This window comes from Scyliorhinus canicula, chromosome 13 (genome assembly GCF_902713615.1).
Source record: "Scyliorhinus canicula chromosome 13, sScyCan1.1, whole genome shotgun sequence".
Classification (NCBI taxonomy): domain Eukaryota; kingdom Metazoa; phylum Chordata; class Chondrichthyes; order Carcharhiniformes; family Scyliorhinidae; genus Scyliorhinus; species Scyliorhinus canicula.
This window is the reverse complement of record NC_052158.1, coordinates 10,779,032-10,793,781: the sequence shown is the minus strand read 5'-3', so window position 1 is coordinate 10,793,781 and position 14,750 is coordinate 10,779,032. Positions and strand designations below refer to the sequence as shown.

The following is a 14,750-nucleotide window of genomic DNA, read 5'->3' as shown; positions in this document are numbered from 1 at the left end:
GAGACCACATCTGGAGTATTGTGTCTAGTTTTGGTCACCTTATTTGAGGAAGGGTATGGTGGCATTGGAGACAGTTCAGAGGAGGTTTACCAGATTGATTCTGGGGGTGAAAGGGTTGATGTATGAGGAGAGATTAAACAGTTTGGGCCTATATCACTGGAGTTTAAAAGGATGAGAGGGGATCTGATCAAGGTATATGAAATACTAAAAGTGATTGATAAAATAAACATAGATCAAATGTTCCCCCTTGTGTGACAGTCTAGAACAAGACGTTGCAGATATAGTTTGAGTGGTGACAGATTTAAAACTGAGGTGAGGAGGCAGAGGATGGTGAATTTGTGGAATTTGCTGCCCCGTAGTGGGGTGGAGTCTAAAGCATTAAATGGTTTCAAGAGAGATGGATATATTTCTGATTTTTTTAATAAAGGGTTAAAGATGGCTTTGAGACGAGGAAGCGATCAGCCATGATTGAATGGCGGAGCAGACTCGAAGGCTGAATTGCCTACTTCTGCTCCTAATTCCTATGGTCCTATGTTACAGCAGGATGGTGACGGTGGTTACAATCTGAAGATCCTGAATTCAATGCTGAGACCAAAAGTCTGGAAAGGGCAGAATGTCAATATTCCTAATTCGTGTCAGGAACAACTAACACTACATTCCCACAGCTGCGCATAAGCGGCTGTTTGAAAGAGAGATGTGTAGGTGTTATTTTAGACACAAAGACATCCGTTAACACTGAGATAAACCGACAAAGCAGGAGTGCAGCAGATTCGAGTTGACTTGTACAAGCCAGAGTCACGATACCCAGACTGACAGTGATCACGTTCTGTTCCTGAGTTCACCAATCACTTGTTCTCCACCAATTACTGTTCAATCCTCTGTTAGCACAGCAATGTCGCGATGACAATTATATTGGTTTACATAGAGAAATTCAAAGCCAGCTAAATGCTGCACTTCTATTAAATTAATGCAGAATTTTCATTCGGAAATCCTTCCCACAGAATGGTGAATGTTAATTTGACATTCTCCCACGTTAATCGTTCTCACTATTAGTCAGAACATCTCACCAAACAATGGGATTGAATGAATAGAATCGCGAATCTGGATCTAATCAGATAGAACTGTAAGAATGCATAACAGCTCCAGTCTGATACAACGCAGGAGGTGGTTATTCGGTCCGTAGAACGTTTTAACCTTCGAAGATCCAAGTTCCACATTTTTAACGGGGAATTATTTCCTGCAGCACTGGCATTCTGCCAGTAGGTGGCAGCGGTGCTCTTTGGAACTATCAAAGACTTGACTTCACACACAGTCTCAACACATCCCAGAAACTTACTGCATCCGCAATGAATTACTCACAAGTGCAGAAGCAGGTAGGGGGATTGTCGAAAATGACAGAAACTTTCCAGAAGACGGCACAGTGCCTCACCGCGCCAGGGACCCGGGTTCGATTCCGGCCTTGAATGACTGTGCGTGAGGGGTTTGCTCGTTCTCCCCTTGTCTGCGTGGGTTTCCTCCCACAGACCAAATGTATGAAGGTTTGGTAGATTGGCCAATCTGTTGTTCAATCCTCTGTTAGCACAGCAACGTCGCGATGACAATTATATTGGTTTACATAGAGAAAGTCAAAGCCAGCTAAATGCTGCACTTCTATTAAATTAATGCAGAATTTTCATTCGGAAACCCTTCCCACAGAATGGTGAATGTTCAATTGCCCTATAGTGGCTAAAGGATAGGTGAATGGAATGGGCCTTGGTAGGATGATCAAACAGAGAGTCAGTGCAGACTCGATGGCCCGAATGGCCGCCTTCTGCACTGCAGAGATTCTATGATGATTCTACGATTTTCCTTTGGTTGAAATTAATATCAATAAATTGAGCTGCATCCATATTCCCCAGTCTCGATAGGCTGAATATCATCCTCCTGTATTGTATCAGACAGGGATTGTGATATATTCTTAGATTTGTATCTGATAACATCCAGATTCGGAAATTCTATTCATGCAATCCTTGTTTGGTGAGATGTTCCACGGTTATTCGTGGTAAAGATTATCGGGAGAATATGGGAAGGATGTACGAATTAACATTCGGCATTAATTTAATATATACTATAGTAGTTAGCTGGTTTTGAAATCCGCTCTGGAAACCACTATAATTGTCATAATTGCTGAGCTAACAGAGAATTTAACAACAGTAATGGTGGCAAACAAGCCATTGGTGAACTCAGGCCAGATTGTCCTTTCTGTGTTCCACACAGGAGCTGTTTAACACCCAGGCAGTAACAATAAAACCTAATGTTCAATACTGTCAGATATATGATGTGGAGATGTGGGCGTTGGACTGGGGTGAGCACAGTAAGAAGTCTTCCAACACCAGGTTAAAGTCCAACAGATTTGTTTCGAATCACTAGCTTTCAGAGCACTGCTCCTTCCTCAGGTGAATGAAGAGGTGGGTTCCAGAAACATATATATAGACAAAGTCAAAGATGCAAGATGATACTTTGAATGCGAGTCTTTACAGGCAATTAAATCTTTCCATAAGAACATAAGAACTAGGAGCAGGAGTAGGTCATCTGGCGCCTCGAGCCTGCCCCGCCATTCAATGAGATCATGGCTGATCTTTTGTGGACTCGGCTCCACTTTCCGGCCCGAACACCATAACCCTTAATCTGTTCATTCTTCAAAAAACTATCTATCTTTATCTTTAAAAGATTTGATGAAGGAGCCTCAACTGCTTCACTGGGCAAGGAATTCCATAGATTCACAAACCTTTGAGTGAAGAAGTTCCTCCTAAACTCAGTCCTAAATCTACTTCCCCTTATTTTGAGGCTATGTCCCCTAGTTCTGCTTTCATCCGCCAGTGGAAACAACCTTCCCGCATCAATCCTATCTATTCCCTTCATAATTTTATATGTTTCTATGAGATCCCCCCTCATCCTAAACTCCAACGAGTACAGTCCCAGTCTACTCAACCTCTCCTCATAATCCAACCCCATCAACTCTGGGATTAACCTAGTGAATCTCCTCTGCACACCCTCCAGCGCCAGTATGTCCTTTCGCCAGTAAGGAGACCAAAACTGAACACAATACTCCAGGTGTGGCCTCACTAACACCTTATACAATTGCAGCATAACCTCCCTAGTCTTAAACTCCATCCCTCTAGCAATGAAGGACAAAATTCCATTCGATTCTTAATCACCTGTTGCACCTGTAAACCAACTTTTTGCGACTCATGCACGAGCACACCCAAGTCTCTCTGCACAGCAGCATGTTCTAAGATTTTATCATTTAAATAATAATCCCTTTTGCTGTTATTCCTACCAAAATGGATAACCTCACATTTGTCAACATTGTATTCCATCTGCCAGACCCGAGCCCATTCACTTAACCTATCCAAATCCCTCTGCAGACTTCCAGTATCCTCTGCACTTTTTGCTTTAAAGGTCCAGATGGAGCGACTGGAGAGAGGGATAATTACAGGTTAAAGAGATGTGAATTGTCTCAAGCCAGGACAGTTGGTCGGATTTCGCAAGCCCAGGCCAGAAGGTGAGGAGTGAAAGGAACCCACCTTTTCATTCACCTGAGGAAGGAGCAGTGCTCCGAAAAGCCAGTGATTCAAAACAAACCTTTTGGACTTTCCCCTGCTGTTGTGAGACTTCTTACTGTGCTCACTCCCTGTGACAACAGGTTCCACATTCTCATCACTCTCTGTGTGAAGAAAGTCCGCCAAATATTGGAGGAGAGATCTGGATCTGGATCCCCGAAAGGGGTCCATAAATATATATAAATCCGTAAGATTTCCTTTCTAGAAAACAAAAACAAACTTCTAAATATCTTCCCTGTATCCATTGTTTTAAATACTTCCTGTCATTTACGGTATTTTTTTTTTGCTTAAATGTGAGCGGCTGAAAACATTCACACAAATCAATGTTTGGACCTGGATCTCACACCGTTTCCCCAGAGGGGTTGTAATCGGCAGCGAATTAAGATTGGAGAAAAGTTCAATTGAATCTTGATGTCTCCCATCACTGGCTCATCTCCTTCTCTGTTTCTCTCGCTCTCTCTCTCCACTGTCACCATTCCCTGGAACCCAACCGGCCCCTGAAAGAATTCAATTATTCAGCTCCGTTATCCTTTATCTCTTCGGTGAGAAATTCGCGAGAACGTAAACTCGTAGATAATCTAGAAATCATTGAACTGGAGGTGTTCGGCAGTAACATCGAAACTGAAAGCAGTTTGAATCAGGAAGTGCTGAGTGTGAACATGGCTCTCAAGCAGCAGGTCCAGAGTTTGACCGAGGAGGCAATTTGTCCCATTTGTCTCGATTACTTCACTGACCCGGTAATACTGGATTGTGGACACAACTTCTGCCGCTCCTGTATCTCCCAGTGTTGGGAACAGAAGGAGATAAACTCCTGTCCGGAATGTAGGGAGGAGTTTCCGGAAAGAAACCTCAGGATAAATCGGGCCTTGGGGAATCTGGCCGAGAAAGCACGAAAATTGAAGTTGAATCGGGAAGAGAGGGAAAGTAAACTTCACTGTGAAGAACATCAGGAAGAACTGAAGCTGTTTTGTGAAACTGACAAGAAATTGATCTGTCTGATTTGTAGAGATTCGCGGGAACACAAATCTCACAACTTTCTGCCGATTAAAGAAGCTGTTGAAATCTACAAGGTAAAAGGTGATATATTTTATCAACAAATTATTTTATTCCAACATGGATTTATAACAAATTTCTTGTTTTTTTCTTCCAACTCCAGGATCAGCTGAAATCTTCCTTAGATTCTCTCACTGTGAAGAAATCGGCGGTTCTAGAAACGGAACAGAAACAGAAAGGGAAGATTTCTGAAGTTAGGGTAAGGTCTCCCTGTGCTGATTTTCTGGAATCTCGGTTAGTTTTGTTCCCTTTATCGCGGGACATCAATTATGTTTCACATTTCATTTGGTAGGAACAGTCGAGCAGTCTGCAGACCCACATCACATCCGAGTTCAGTAAAATGCACCAGATTCTCACTGAGAAAGAGCAGCGTTTACTCAGAGATCTCAGGGAAGAAGAGGAGAGGATTCTAGAACCAATGGAGAAAAACCTTCGAGAGATTCAGGAGAATTTAAATTCAATTGAAGAGAAACTCTCAAAGTTGCAGAAACAGATGGAGCAAAAAGACGAGCTGGAATTTTTGAAGGTGAGGGAATATATTGCGGGTCAGTTCAGTGAAACATCACAGTCACAAAATAACTGATGATAACTGTGAAATTAAATTGAAATTAACATAGAATTTACTGAACAATATGAAGCCAGAATGAAACTGAGATTGTGCCCATTTCCGGGAATATCTAGATTGTCACTGAACTAACCGTCTCCATATTGTAGAATCTCAGGAATAACGGAACCTCCCGGAAATGAGTTGTCCCGATCTAGACACTTATTTGGAATTGTTTCCTTGCTCCATTAGTGTAATTTTCTCCTGAAATTGACATTGTCATTCAGTTCCATTCGCATGTTGTGAGTTTTGTGGGTGTGTCTAATACGGTGGGTCTGAGAGTCACTGTGTCTGTGAGCGGGATTGATGTTGAGTCCAGTAACTGACACAAAGATCATCTTCATTATATCAATTCTACAGCACAGGAGGAAACAATTCTCTCCATCTTGTCGTGCCGGGTCAGTGAAAGAGATCTCCGATTAGTCCCACTGTCCCGGCTCTTTATCCTGATTGTGGGCAATTGTACCGTTCACAAATATATCTCCAAATCCCTTCTGAAAATCACCAATGAATCTGTTTTCTCCAGCATTTCAGTCAACATGTTCCATCAAAATTCATTGGCAAAATAAATTTCCCTCTTTTTACAATTAGCTAATATTCGTGAACTCAATCCTACAGATTTCTCTGTTCCAATATTTATTTTAAATTGTAATATTTCGTTTATTTTGTCTCCACTCATTCGTCCTTCCAAAATGCATCACTTGACATCCACGTGTGAAATCACACCTGCCCCTGTATCTGTTCATTTCACCATCCTGTCTTCCTCGTCCTGAAATCTGTTACTGTCATCGTCACTGTTGTGATTTATTTATTTCAGGTGGGAGTTTCTCGGAAGAGAAGGTAGGACATTTTTAAGAATAACTCAGAATTATGTTATTTTGAATTTTAGTGAACTTCTCCCCTGCGTATAGTTCCATTACATTTTCCAAGGTCTATTAGTCGGGTGACGATAACTCGTTTATGATTCCCACACGAGTGTTTTCATTGTAATAACACGTTTTAATACAGTGATCAATAGCTATTCTCCAATGTTGTATTAAGTGACACGGTGACATGTAAATAACAGGACCATGTTCCAGGACCCGCAGTGATGATTTACAAGCTGCAGTCTCCCTGTGAGGTAGGGACCTTCCCACTGACCCTGAGAGAGTCACACGGTCCAGATTCCCTAGATGTGGGTCATTCAAACATCTTCACAGCATCAGTCCAAAGATGTGCAGGTTGGGTGGATTGGCCATGATAAATTGCCCTTACTGTCCAAAATTCTATGATTAACCTAGGACAAAAGTTCGGCACAACATCGTGGGCCGAAGGGCCTGTTCTGTGCTGTATTTCTCTATATTTCTCTATATTCTATATCTGAGAGAGCCTCGCCTTAAAGGAGAACCGGGTTCTATTTTTATACTTTCATACAACCTTGCTATGTCCGATAACAACCATAACAACAATAATTCGTATTTTTATAATGCCTTTGACACATTAGAAAATCCCAAGGTGATGCGCAGGAGCATTTGAACTTAAAAAGTAATTATTGAGACCGAGCCATATAAAGAAGTATTAACACAGAAGACGGAGCAAAATTGTAGAGCTTTCTTCAAGGAGAAAGAAGAGAGGGGAAGATTTTAGGGGGAATTTCCAGAGTTTAGGGCCCCAAAATCTGAAGGCCCAGCCACCAATAGCCGCGTGACTTAAATCAAAGCTAGTCAAGAGGCCAAAATTAGAGCAGCTCAGTCTCAGAGGATTGTGTATATCTTCTGAGTGTGTGTGATGCCTTGGTAACTAATCTGTTATCAGACTATGAATCTTTTTCTGGACATGGGTTTTTCCATTCTCTGCTCCTGCTCAGCTATCAAACTAAAATTAACATTTTGCTTTCACTCTGGGAATGGTGGGACAGATAGATTATTCAAATAGTTTCTTATTTGCATTTCTTAAGTTTTCCAACAAGCAATGATTTATGACATCAACTATTATTTACAGGATAAGTGATGCCGAGCTGTCACTCTCAGTATCTGATGCCGCCCTACCCATTGGAAAGTTTAACGGACCGTTACAGTACACAACGTGGAGAGAAATGCTGCACTTAATTAACCCAGGTAAAACGCTGAGATTAATTTTCCTGATTATAAATTCACTTTGGAATGAACAAACAGGTCTCCAAAGTCCTGGATTAGATTTTCATATTTCCTGTTATTAATCTCTGCAGCCATCCCATTCTCATATTTTACTCTCTGTGGGTTCCTCTGGGTGAGTGATTGAAGCCATCAGCACCGTGTGTCACAGCAGTGAAGGGATCTGTGTAACCAGAGGAATAGAGCACCAATTCCCCCTTACAAGGAAAAGAATGTTTATTTCAGATGGTTGAGTTTGAGCAGACCTTCCTTCCAGGTAAGCTTCCAGATCCAGGGGCGGGATTCTCCCGCACTTGGCGGGATGGCCTGACACCGGCTCCAACAGCGGCGCAAAACCACTCCGCAGTCGGGCCGCCCGGAAGTTACGGACTCCTCCGCACTTCCGGGGCCGAGACCGGTGCCGGAGTAGTTGGCGCCACGTCAAGCGGCACCGAAGGGCCACCGCGAGTTGCTGCATGCGCAGGACTGCCGGCATGTTTCCTGCACATGCGTAGGAGGTTTCTTCTCTGCGCCAGCCATGGCGGTGTCTTACAGAGGCTGGCGCATAGGGAAAGAGTGCCCCCATGGTGCAGGCCTGCCCGCAGATCGGTGCCCCCCCCCCCCCCCCCCGGGACCAGATCCCCCCACACCCCCCAGGTCTCCGGTAGCTGCCCTCCAAGCTGGGTCCCGCCAGGATGGACCATATCTATTTCATGCTTGTGGGACTGGTTGAAAACGGGAGGCCGCTTGGCCCATCAGGGCCCGGAGAATTGCCAGGGGGTGCTGCTGCTAACGGCCCCTGACCGGTGCGGCGCGATCCCTGCCCACATCCGAAAACCGACGCCGGAGAAATCGGCAGCCGGCGTCGGAGCGGTGAGGTGGGATTCACGCCACCCTCCGCCGATTCTCCGACCGGGCGGGGAGTCGGAGAATCCCATCCCAGGTCTCTGTTTGCAGCCTGTAGAGTCATTCAGGTCTCTGCAGTTTCAGAAATACAGCAACTCACAGCTTTTCTGGAGAAAGAGAGAGTGTGTGTGAGAGAGAGAAGAGCAGGTCCTTCCCACAAGTGTCCAGGATTCAACCCAGCTCCTTGGGTCTCCAAATATTATTCCACTTGTGTAGGACCTAATCACCCCCTGTTACAAGGCAGATTACAGCCTTATAGCCTATTCATTGACCACCAGCCAATCAATCGAACCAAGTCCCAACCCATCTCTTGGGTGCTGAGAAGTCTGGGTCTTGCTGTCCAAAGCTAGCAGCACCATATAACATGTTGCAACTTCTTGAATTCCCCCTTCTTTCTGCTGCTTGACTTAAAGGTATATGTTCATTAAGCATCCATGGATCAAAAATGCTAACAGCAAAACATAATGAAAGGGGAAATAAGGGAATCATCAGGGACGGCTCTTAAAATGTAATATCAGGAAGATATGGTGTCTTTGGGGATAATGTATTAAAATGCAACTAATATTGGATGTAGAATTAGACTCCTTAATCATCAGGAGGTGAGTCTGCACTGGAAAAGGGAGACCAGGGGACCCTATCAAAGTATTCAAGATTCAAACAAGACAGAGAAGACAAACATTCATAGTTTTCACACAGTCACAGAGTTTGCAACAAAGTAGGACAACATCAAATTTAGAAAAGGGATAGTGACATAGCAGTTTGGATTGAGTGAGGTTGATTTTTTGAGTGACTCCATTGATGGAGCAGGTAGTGAACTAGTGAAGCCACTGCTCATTCTGTGAATTTGCTCAGAGGCCCAGTCCATTCTGAGGGTTGAACTACAGAGAAAAGTCCCCACAATCTTTCACAGGTTTATTGTGTGGAAAGATGCTTGGTTGGCCTTTTTGGGTTTGGGGGTGGGGTTGGGAGGGCTGGGGGGCAGAAAACCAGTGATCTTCCAGTGAGGGACTAGGATAGCTTGATGATCATAGGATCTGAAGAAATAGGAGTAGGTCATTTTTCCCATTGATTCTGCTTTCCCATTCAAAATGATCATTGCCCATCTGACTGTGGCCTTAACTCCACCTTTTGCCTCTTCTCGATAACCCTGAACTCCCTTGTTGGTCAAATTCTGTCTACCCTCAGCCCAACTGTATACAATGGCCCAGTTCCCACTGCTCCCTCTGGAAGTGAATTCCAAAGGCAAACATCCTTCTGGGAGAATAAATTCCTCCTCATCTCTGTATTTAAAAGAAGACAGACTCCTCACTTGCAAACGGGTTCAAAATTCCCCACAAGAGGAAAAATCCTTCCAGCATTTCCTCTGTCAAACTCCTTAAAAACTATTTCAATAAGATCACAGCTTATTTTTCTTTTTTTTTTCTTTGTTTTTTTTTATAAATTTAGAATATCCAATTCATTTTTTCCAATTAAGGGGCAATTTAACGTGGCCAATCCACCTAACCTGCACATCTTTGGGTTGTGGGGGTGAAACCCACGCAGACACGGGGAGAATGTGCAAACTCCTCACAGACAGTGACCCAGGGCCGGGATTCGAACCCGGGTCCTCAGCGCCGTAGGCAGCAATGCTAACCACTGTGCCACCGTGCCGCCCAGCTTATTTTTCTTAACGTCAAGATGAGAAGTCTTTTTAAAATAAATTTAGAGTACCCAATTCATTTTTTCCAATTAAGGGGCAATTTAACTTGGCCAATCCACCTAAGCTGCACATCTTTGGGATGTGGGGGGCGAAACCCATGCAAACATAGGGAGAATGTGCAAACTCCACACGGACAGTGACCCAGAGCAGGGATTGAACCTGAGACCTCAGCGCCGTGAGAGAGCAGTGCTAACCACAACACTACCATGCTGCCCTAAGGTGAGATCTAACCTGCTAAATCTTTCCTCATAAGCAAATTCCGTCATCCCAGGAAACTCCCTCGTGAACATTCGCTGAAAGACTATGAAGGCAAGTATCCCTTCCCTAAGTAAGCAGCCCAAAGCTGTACCTTTACTCTTACCAAAGTCCTGTACAGCTGGATCAAAACTTCATATACTTGTATACTCCATCCCTCTTATAATGAAGACCAGTATTCCATTTTGTTCCGAATGAATTTTGGACCTGCATGGGGAGATAGTCAGGAAAGTGGGGTCGAAATCGCATTGTGATCAGCCATGATCCGAATGAAAAAAAAATGAAAATCGCTTATTGTCACGAGTAGGCTTCAATGAAGTTACTGTGAAAAGCCACATTCCGGCGCCTGTCCGGGGAGGCTGGTACGGGAATCGAACCGTGCTGCTAGCCTGCTTGGTCTGCTTTAAAAGCCAGCGATTTAGCTGAGTGAGCTAAACCAGCCCCATGGTGAATGGTGGAGCAGGTTAATAGCTAGAAGAGGGGATGGAAGGGGCTGAGAGAGAGGGTGGGAGGGGAAAAGGAGATCGAGAGTGGAAGGGAAAGATATAAGGTTGAGCAGGAGGAGAGAGTGTGAGTGCATGGCAGGGAGAGAGAGATTGTGGGAAGGGCAGAGGTAAGGAGAGCGGAAGTTAAACAGGTAGAATGAGTGTGTGGGAGTGTGAGGAAAAGGGGAGTGAGAAAATGCAGGTGGGGGGAAATGGAGAGAAGAGGGAGTGATATGAGTCAGGGAGTGAGTGAGGGGCAGGGAATTGACACAGTGAGATAGCAGGGCAATGGGAGAGAGAGAATATGAGAGAGAGAATATGAGAGTTTGAAAAGGAAATGTGAGAGAGGGGAGGGAAGACAGACTGTGAGAAGGAGAGCTGTAGGGGAAAGACAAGATTGTGGATAGAGGGAGGGGGAACAAAGGGAAGGAGAGAAAAAGCTGGAGAGAGATCGGGTGGGAAGTGATATTTCTGCTGAGCAGCATTTCGATGTCACTGCACAGGTTGTACACAATCCGAACCTGTAAGATACCAGACAGAAATTACATTACAAGAACACAAGAATTAGGAGCAGGAGGAGGCCATTCGGCCCCTCGAGCCCGCTCCACCATTCAGTAAGATCATGGCTGATCTGAATGAAGATATTTCATGACCCAGTCACCACTGCTCACTGGGAAAGAGAATCCCAAACACTAACAACCCTCTGACAGCAAACAAATTCTCATCATCTCAGTCTCAAATGTCAGATCCCTCATTTTTAAACTGTCCCTTCATGCTCGACTCCTCCCACACCCACCCTATCCCTGTAACCCAGTAACCCTGCCTAACCTTTTTGGACATTAAGGGCAATTTTGCATGGCCAATCCATGTACATCTTTGGACTTGTGGGAAGAAACCGGAGCACCCGGAGGAAACACATGCAGACACGGGGAGAACGTGCAGACTCCGCACAGACGGTGACTTCAGCTGGGAATCGAACCTGGGACCCTGGACCTGTGAAACAACAGTGCTAACCACCGTAGGGGAGTGACAACGGGGGATGGATGAGCAAGAGATTCGGAGGCGTAGGGGAGAGTGTGAATAGACAGAGTAACAATACAGTGAGCTCGAAGGGATGACCCATGTGCTGGAGGGGGAGCAGAGAGAGGGCGAGGGAAAGCTGGGTGAAGGAAAGAGGTTTGTGAGGAACCCATTCTCCTTCTCTCCGTTCCTACTCTCTCCCTACTCTAGTTTCTCTCATCTGAACCTCACCCCTCCAACTTCCCAAATTACCTCTCCCTCACTATCCTCTTCCTTGCCTACCACTTCTTCCCTCTCTACCAGTCCCTCTCTCTTCCCTCCCCCTCCCTCTCTAAATCACTGACTGTGTTATTTTAACTTTTCCCCAGCTCCAGCCTCCCTGACTCTGGATCTGAACACAGCGAATCCCCGGCTCATCCTGTCTGTGCACCGGACCAGTGTGAGACTCGGAGACAAACGGCAGCCGCTCCCTGACACCCCGGAGAGGTTTAATCCCTGGGAATGTGTCCTGGGATCAGAGGGATTCACATCAGGGAGACATTATTGGGAGGTGGGGGTGGGGGGGAAGACTCAGTGGATTCTGGGAGTGGCCCGAGAGTCTGTGGACAGGAAAAGGAGAATCTCCCTGATCCCTGAGTCCGGATTCTGGATTGTGGGGCTGTTTCCCGGAATTGGTTATTTTGCTGCCACATCCCCCTCTGATACCCGCCTCACCCCGAGTGTGAATCCCCGGAAAATCGGGGTTTTCCTGGACTATATGGGGGGACAGGTGTCATTTTACAATGCGGACAACATGTCCCATCTCCACACTTTCACCCACACTTTCACTGAGAGAATCTTTCCCATCTTCAGTCCAGGATTGAATAACGATGGGAAAAACTCCACAGCACTGACAATCTGCGGGATTAAAGATCACGAACAGATCCATCCCATAATTTCACACCATCTCCCTGCCTCCTGCCAGCTGTAAACTGCTGGGTGTGGGTCTCAGTCACAGGGGGTGCGGATGGTTCAAATGGTTCCTGAGCTCAGGGTGATTACAGCTGAGTGACAATAATGTTTTGGTCATTTTGTTTTTTGTTTCCTTACTCGGTGAGGAGCAACAAACACGCGGTAACTTTTCCAGTGACTCCTGGAAAATAGATTAAAATCCCCAAGATAATGGAGAATAATCAAAACGCAGAGACGATGGAGAATTAAAACACAGACAGAAATAAACTAAGGGTCTCAGAGACTCCAGGTGGGAAATTGAACATTAAGAGGGGCAGGGAAGAGGAACTAGGGTGAGATCGATCACCAATGGCAAGGAAATGACAAAGGAGAAAATCCATGGGCAGGAAAATTAAATAATACCCAGGGAAGTATAAAGGAAAATTCAAAATCAAATAGAAGCAAAATCAATAGGGAACAGGCAGGAGAATCAGAAACACTCACAAACCAGGGGTTGGAAATGAACAAAACATTTGACAGCCTGGAGTGTTTAAAGGTGTGGAGAGAGAAACCAGGTTAACATTCCGGGTGTAAACCCTGTATGGGAAAGATCAGCAAGGACCTCTGTAGGGCCGGGGGAAAGAAGGAGGAAGAGAGAAGAAACAAATAGAAGCTCAATTGTAGAGAGGAACTTACTGGGTAGAATGAGCTGTGAACTGCAGGAAGCCGGTGACCTTCCTGCCTGTAATGTAGCTCCACAGGCGGAAGGTAGCGATAGATCACCGTGTTTGAGATGAATCAGTTCAGTGATTCTCAAACTGGGGTCCGGGGAGTCTTTCCAGGAGGTCCAATTTCTACAGATTGTGGGAGAGCGAAAGAGACAGAATCAGAAACATATGCAAAGTGGGGGTTGGACATGAAGACAACATTCGACAGCCTGGAGTGTTTCATGGTGTGGACGGAGAAATCAGATTAACATTCCCGGTATAACCCCTGTATCGGAACGGGAACCTGAAAAATCAGCCAGGACCTCTGTAGGACTTGGGAAAAGAAACAGGGAGAGAGAAGAAACAAATAGAAGCTCAATTGTGGAGGAGATCCTACTGGATGGGATGAGTTGTAAATTCTGGAAGCCGGTGACTTTCCTGCCTATAATGTTGCTCCATAGGTGGAATTTGGTGCTACATCACAGTGTTTCAGATGAATCAGTTCCATGATTCTCCAACTGGGGACCAAGGAGTCTTTTCAGGGGTCCAAGAAATAATTTTTCTCGAGGGCGAGAGAGAGAAACACAAGAGGGAGTGGAAGCTGAGTGAAAAAATCTCAACTGTTGTTTTATATAACTTACCAGGAGTTAGTGTTAGTTCTGCATTGAGCAGCTGTCAATATTTCCACCCCAAACCTCCCGAATCCTCTCCCTTCTTCACGGTGATGGACATTTCACTGTCATGGTTTTCAGCGGTGAGTCTCACATTGACTTTCAGTAGGAGGGGAGGGGAGGGGAGGTGGGAGACCAGCTGCTGCTGTGATACTCACTGTCTTCAGTTTGGGCTCAGGCAGTGAGTAAGTGCCGTTATAGAACATAGAACAGTACAGCACAGAACAGGCCCTTCGGCCCTCGATGTTGTGCCGAGCAATGATCACCCTACTCAAACCCACGTATCCACCCTATACCCGTAACCCAACAACCCCCCCCCCCCCCAACCTTACTTTTAAGGACACTACGGGCAATTTAGCATTCACAATCCACCTAACCCGCACATCTTTGGACTGTGGGAGGAAACCGGAGCACCCGGAGGAAACCCACGCACACACGGGGAGGACGTGCAGACTCCGCACAGACAGTGACCCAGCCGGGAACCGAACCTGGGACCCTGGAGCTGTGAAGCATTTATGCTAACCACCATGCTACCGTGCTGCCTGGCCTGCTGAGTATTTCCATCATTCTCTGTTTATATTAATCTCCAGTTGGTTTGTTTCTTGTAATTGTGATAAATCTGTCAGTTTGACTCACTTCAAACTCTCACCGTGTTTCAATAATGTAACTTTCTTGTGTGATTAAATAACACTGACAAACTGGACTGG

The 14,750-nt window shown here is 45.3% G+C and overlaps 1 protein-coding gene across 1 annotated transcript; it reads left to right on the top strand.

Annotated features, from left to right (window-relative positions):
• Positions 1-1,346: 1,346 nt before the first annotated feature.
• Positions 1,347-14,218, top strand: LOC119976475 (zinc-binding protein A33-like). Its single transcript, XM_038817014.1, has 8 exons — positions 1,347-1,373; positions 1,984-2,072; positions 4,150-4,672; positions 4,759-4,854; positions 4,948-5,181; positions 6,077-6,099; positions 7,240-7,355; positions 12,104-14,218. Exons 1-8 carry the CDS (start codon positions 1,347-1,349, stop codon positions 12,703-12,705), a joined length of 1,710 nt encoding a protein of 569 aa, XP_038672942.1. The 3' UTR covers positions 12,706-14,218.
• The last annotated feature ends 532 nt before the right edge of the window (positions 14,219-14,750 follow it).

What these genes read in the sequence shown, in the direction of transcription:
- LOC119976475 (XM_038817014.1), top strand. Translation starts at nt 1,347, where the DNA reads ATGAATTACTCACAAGTGCAGAAGCAG. An exon ending in GGAAGATTTCTGAAGTTAGG is followed by an intron (nt 4,855 to 4,947) that starts GTAAGGTCTCCC and finishes TTCATTTGGTAG; the next exon opens with GAACAGTCGAGCAGTCTGCA. An exon ending in GCTGCACTTAATTAACCCAG is followed by an intron (nt 7,356 to 12,103) that starts GTAAAACGCTGA and finishes ACTTTTCCCCAG; the next exon opens with CTCCAGCCTCCCTGACTCTG.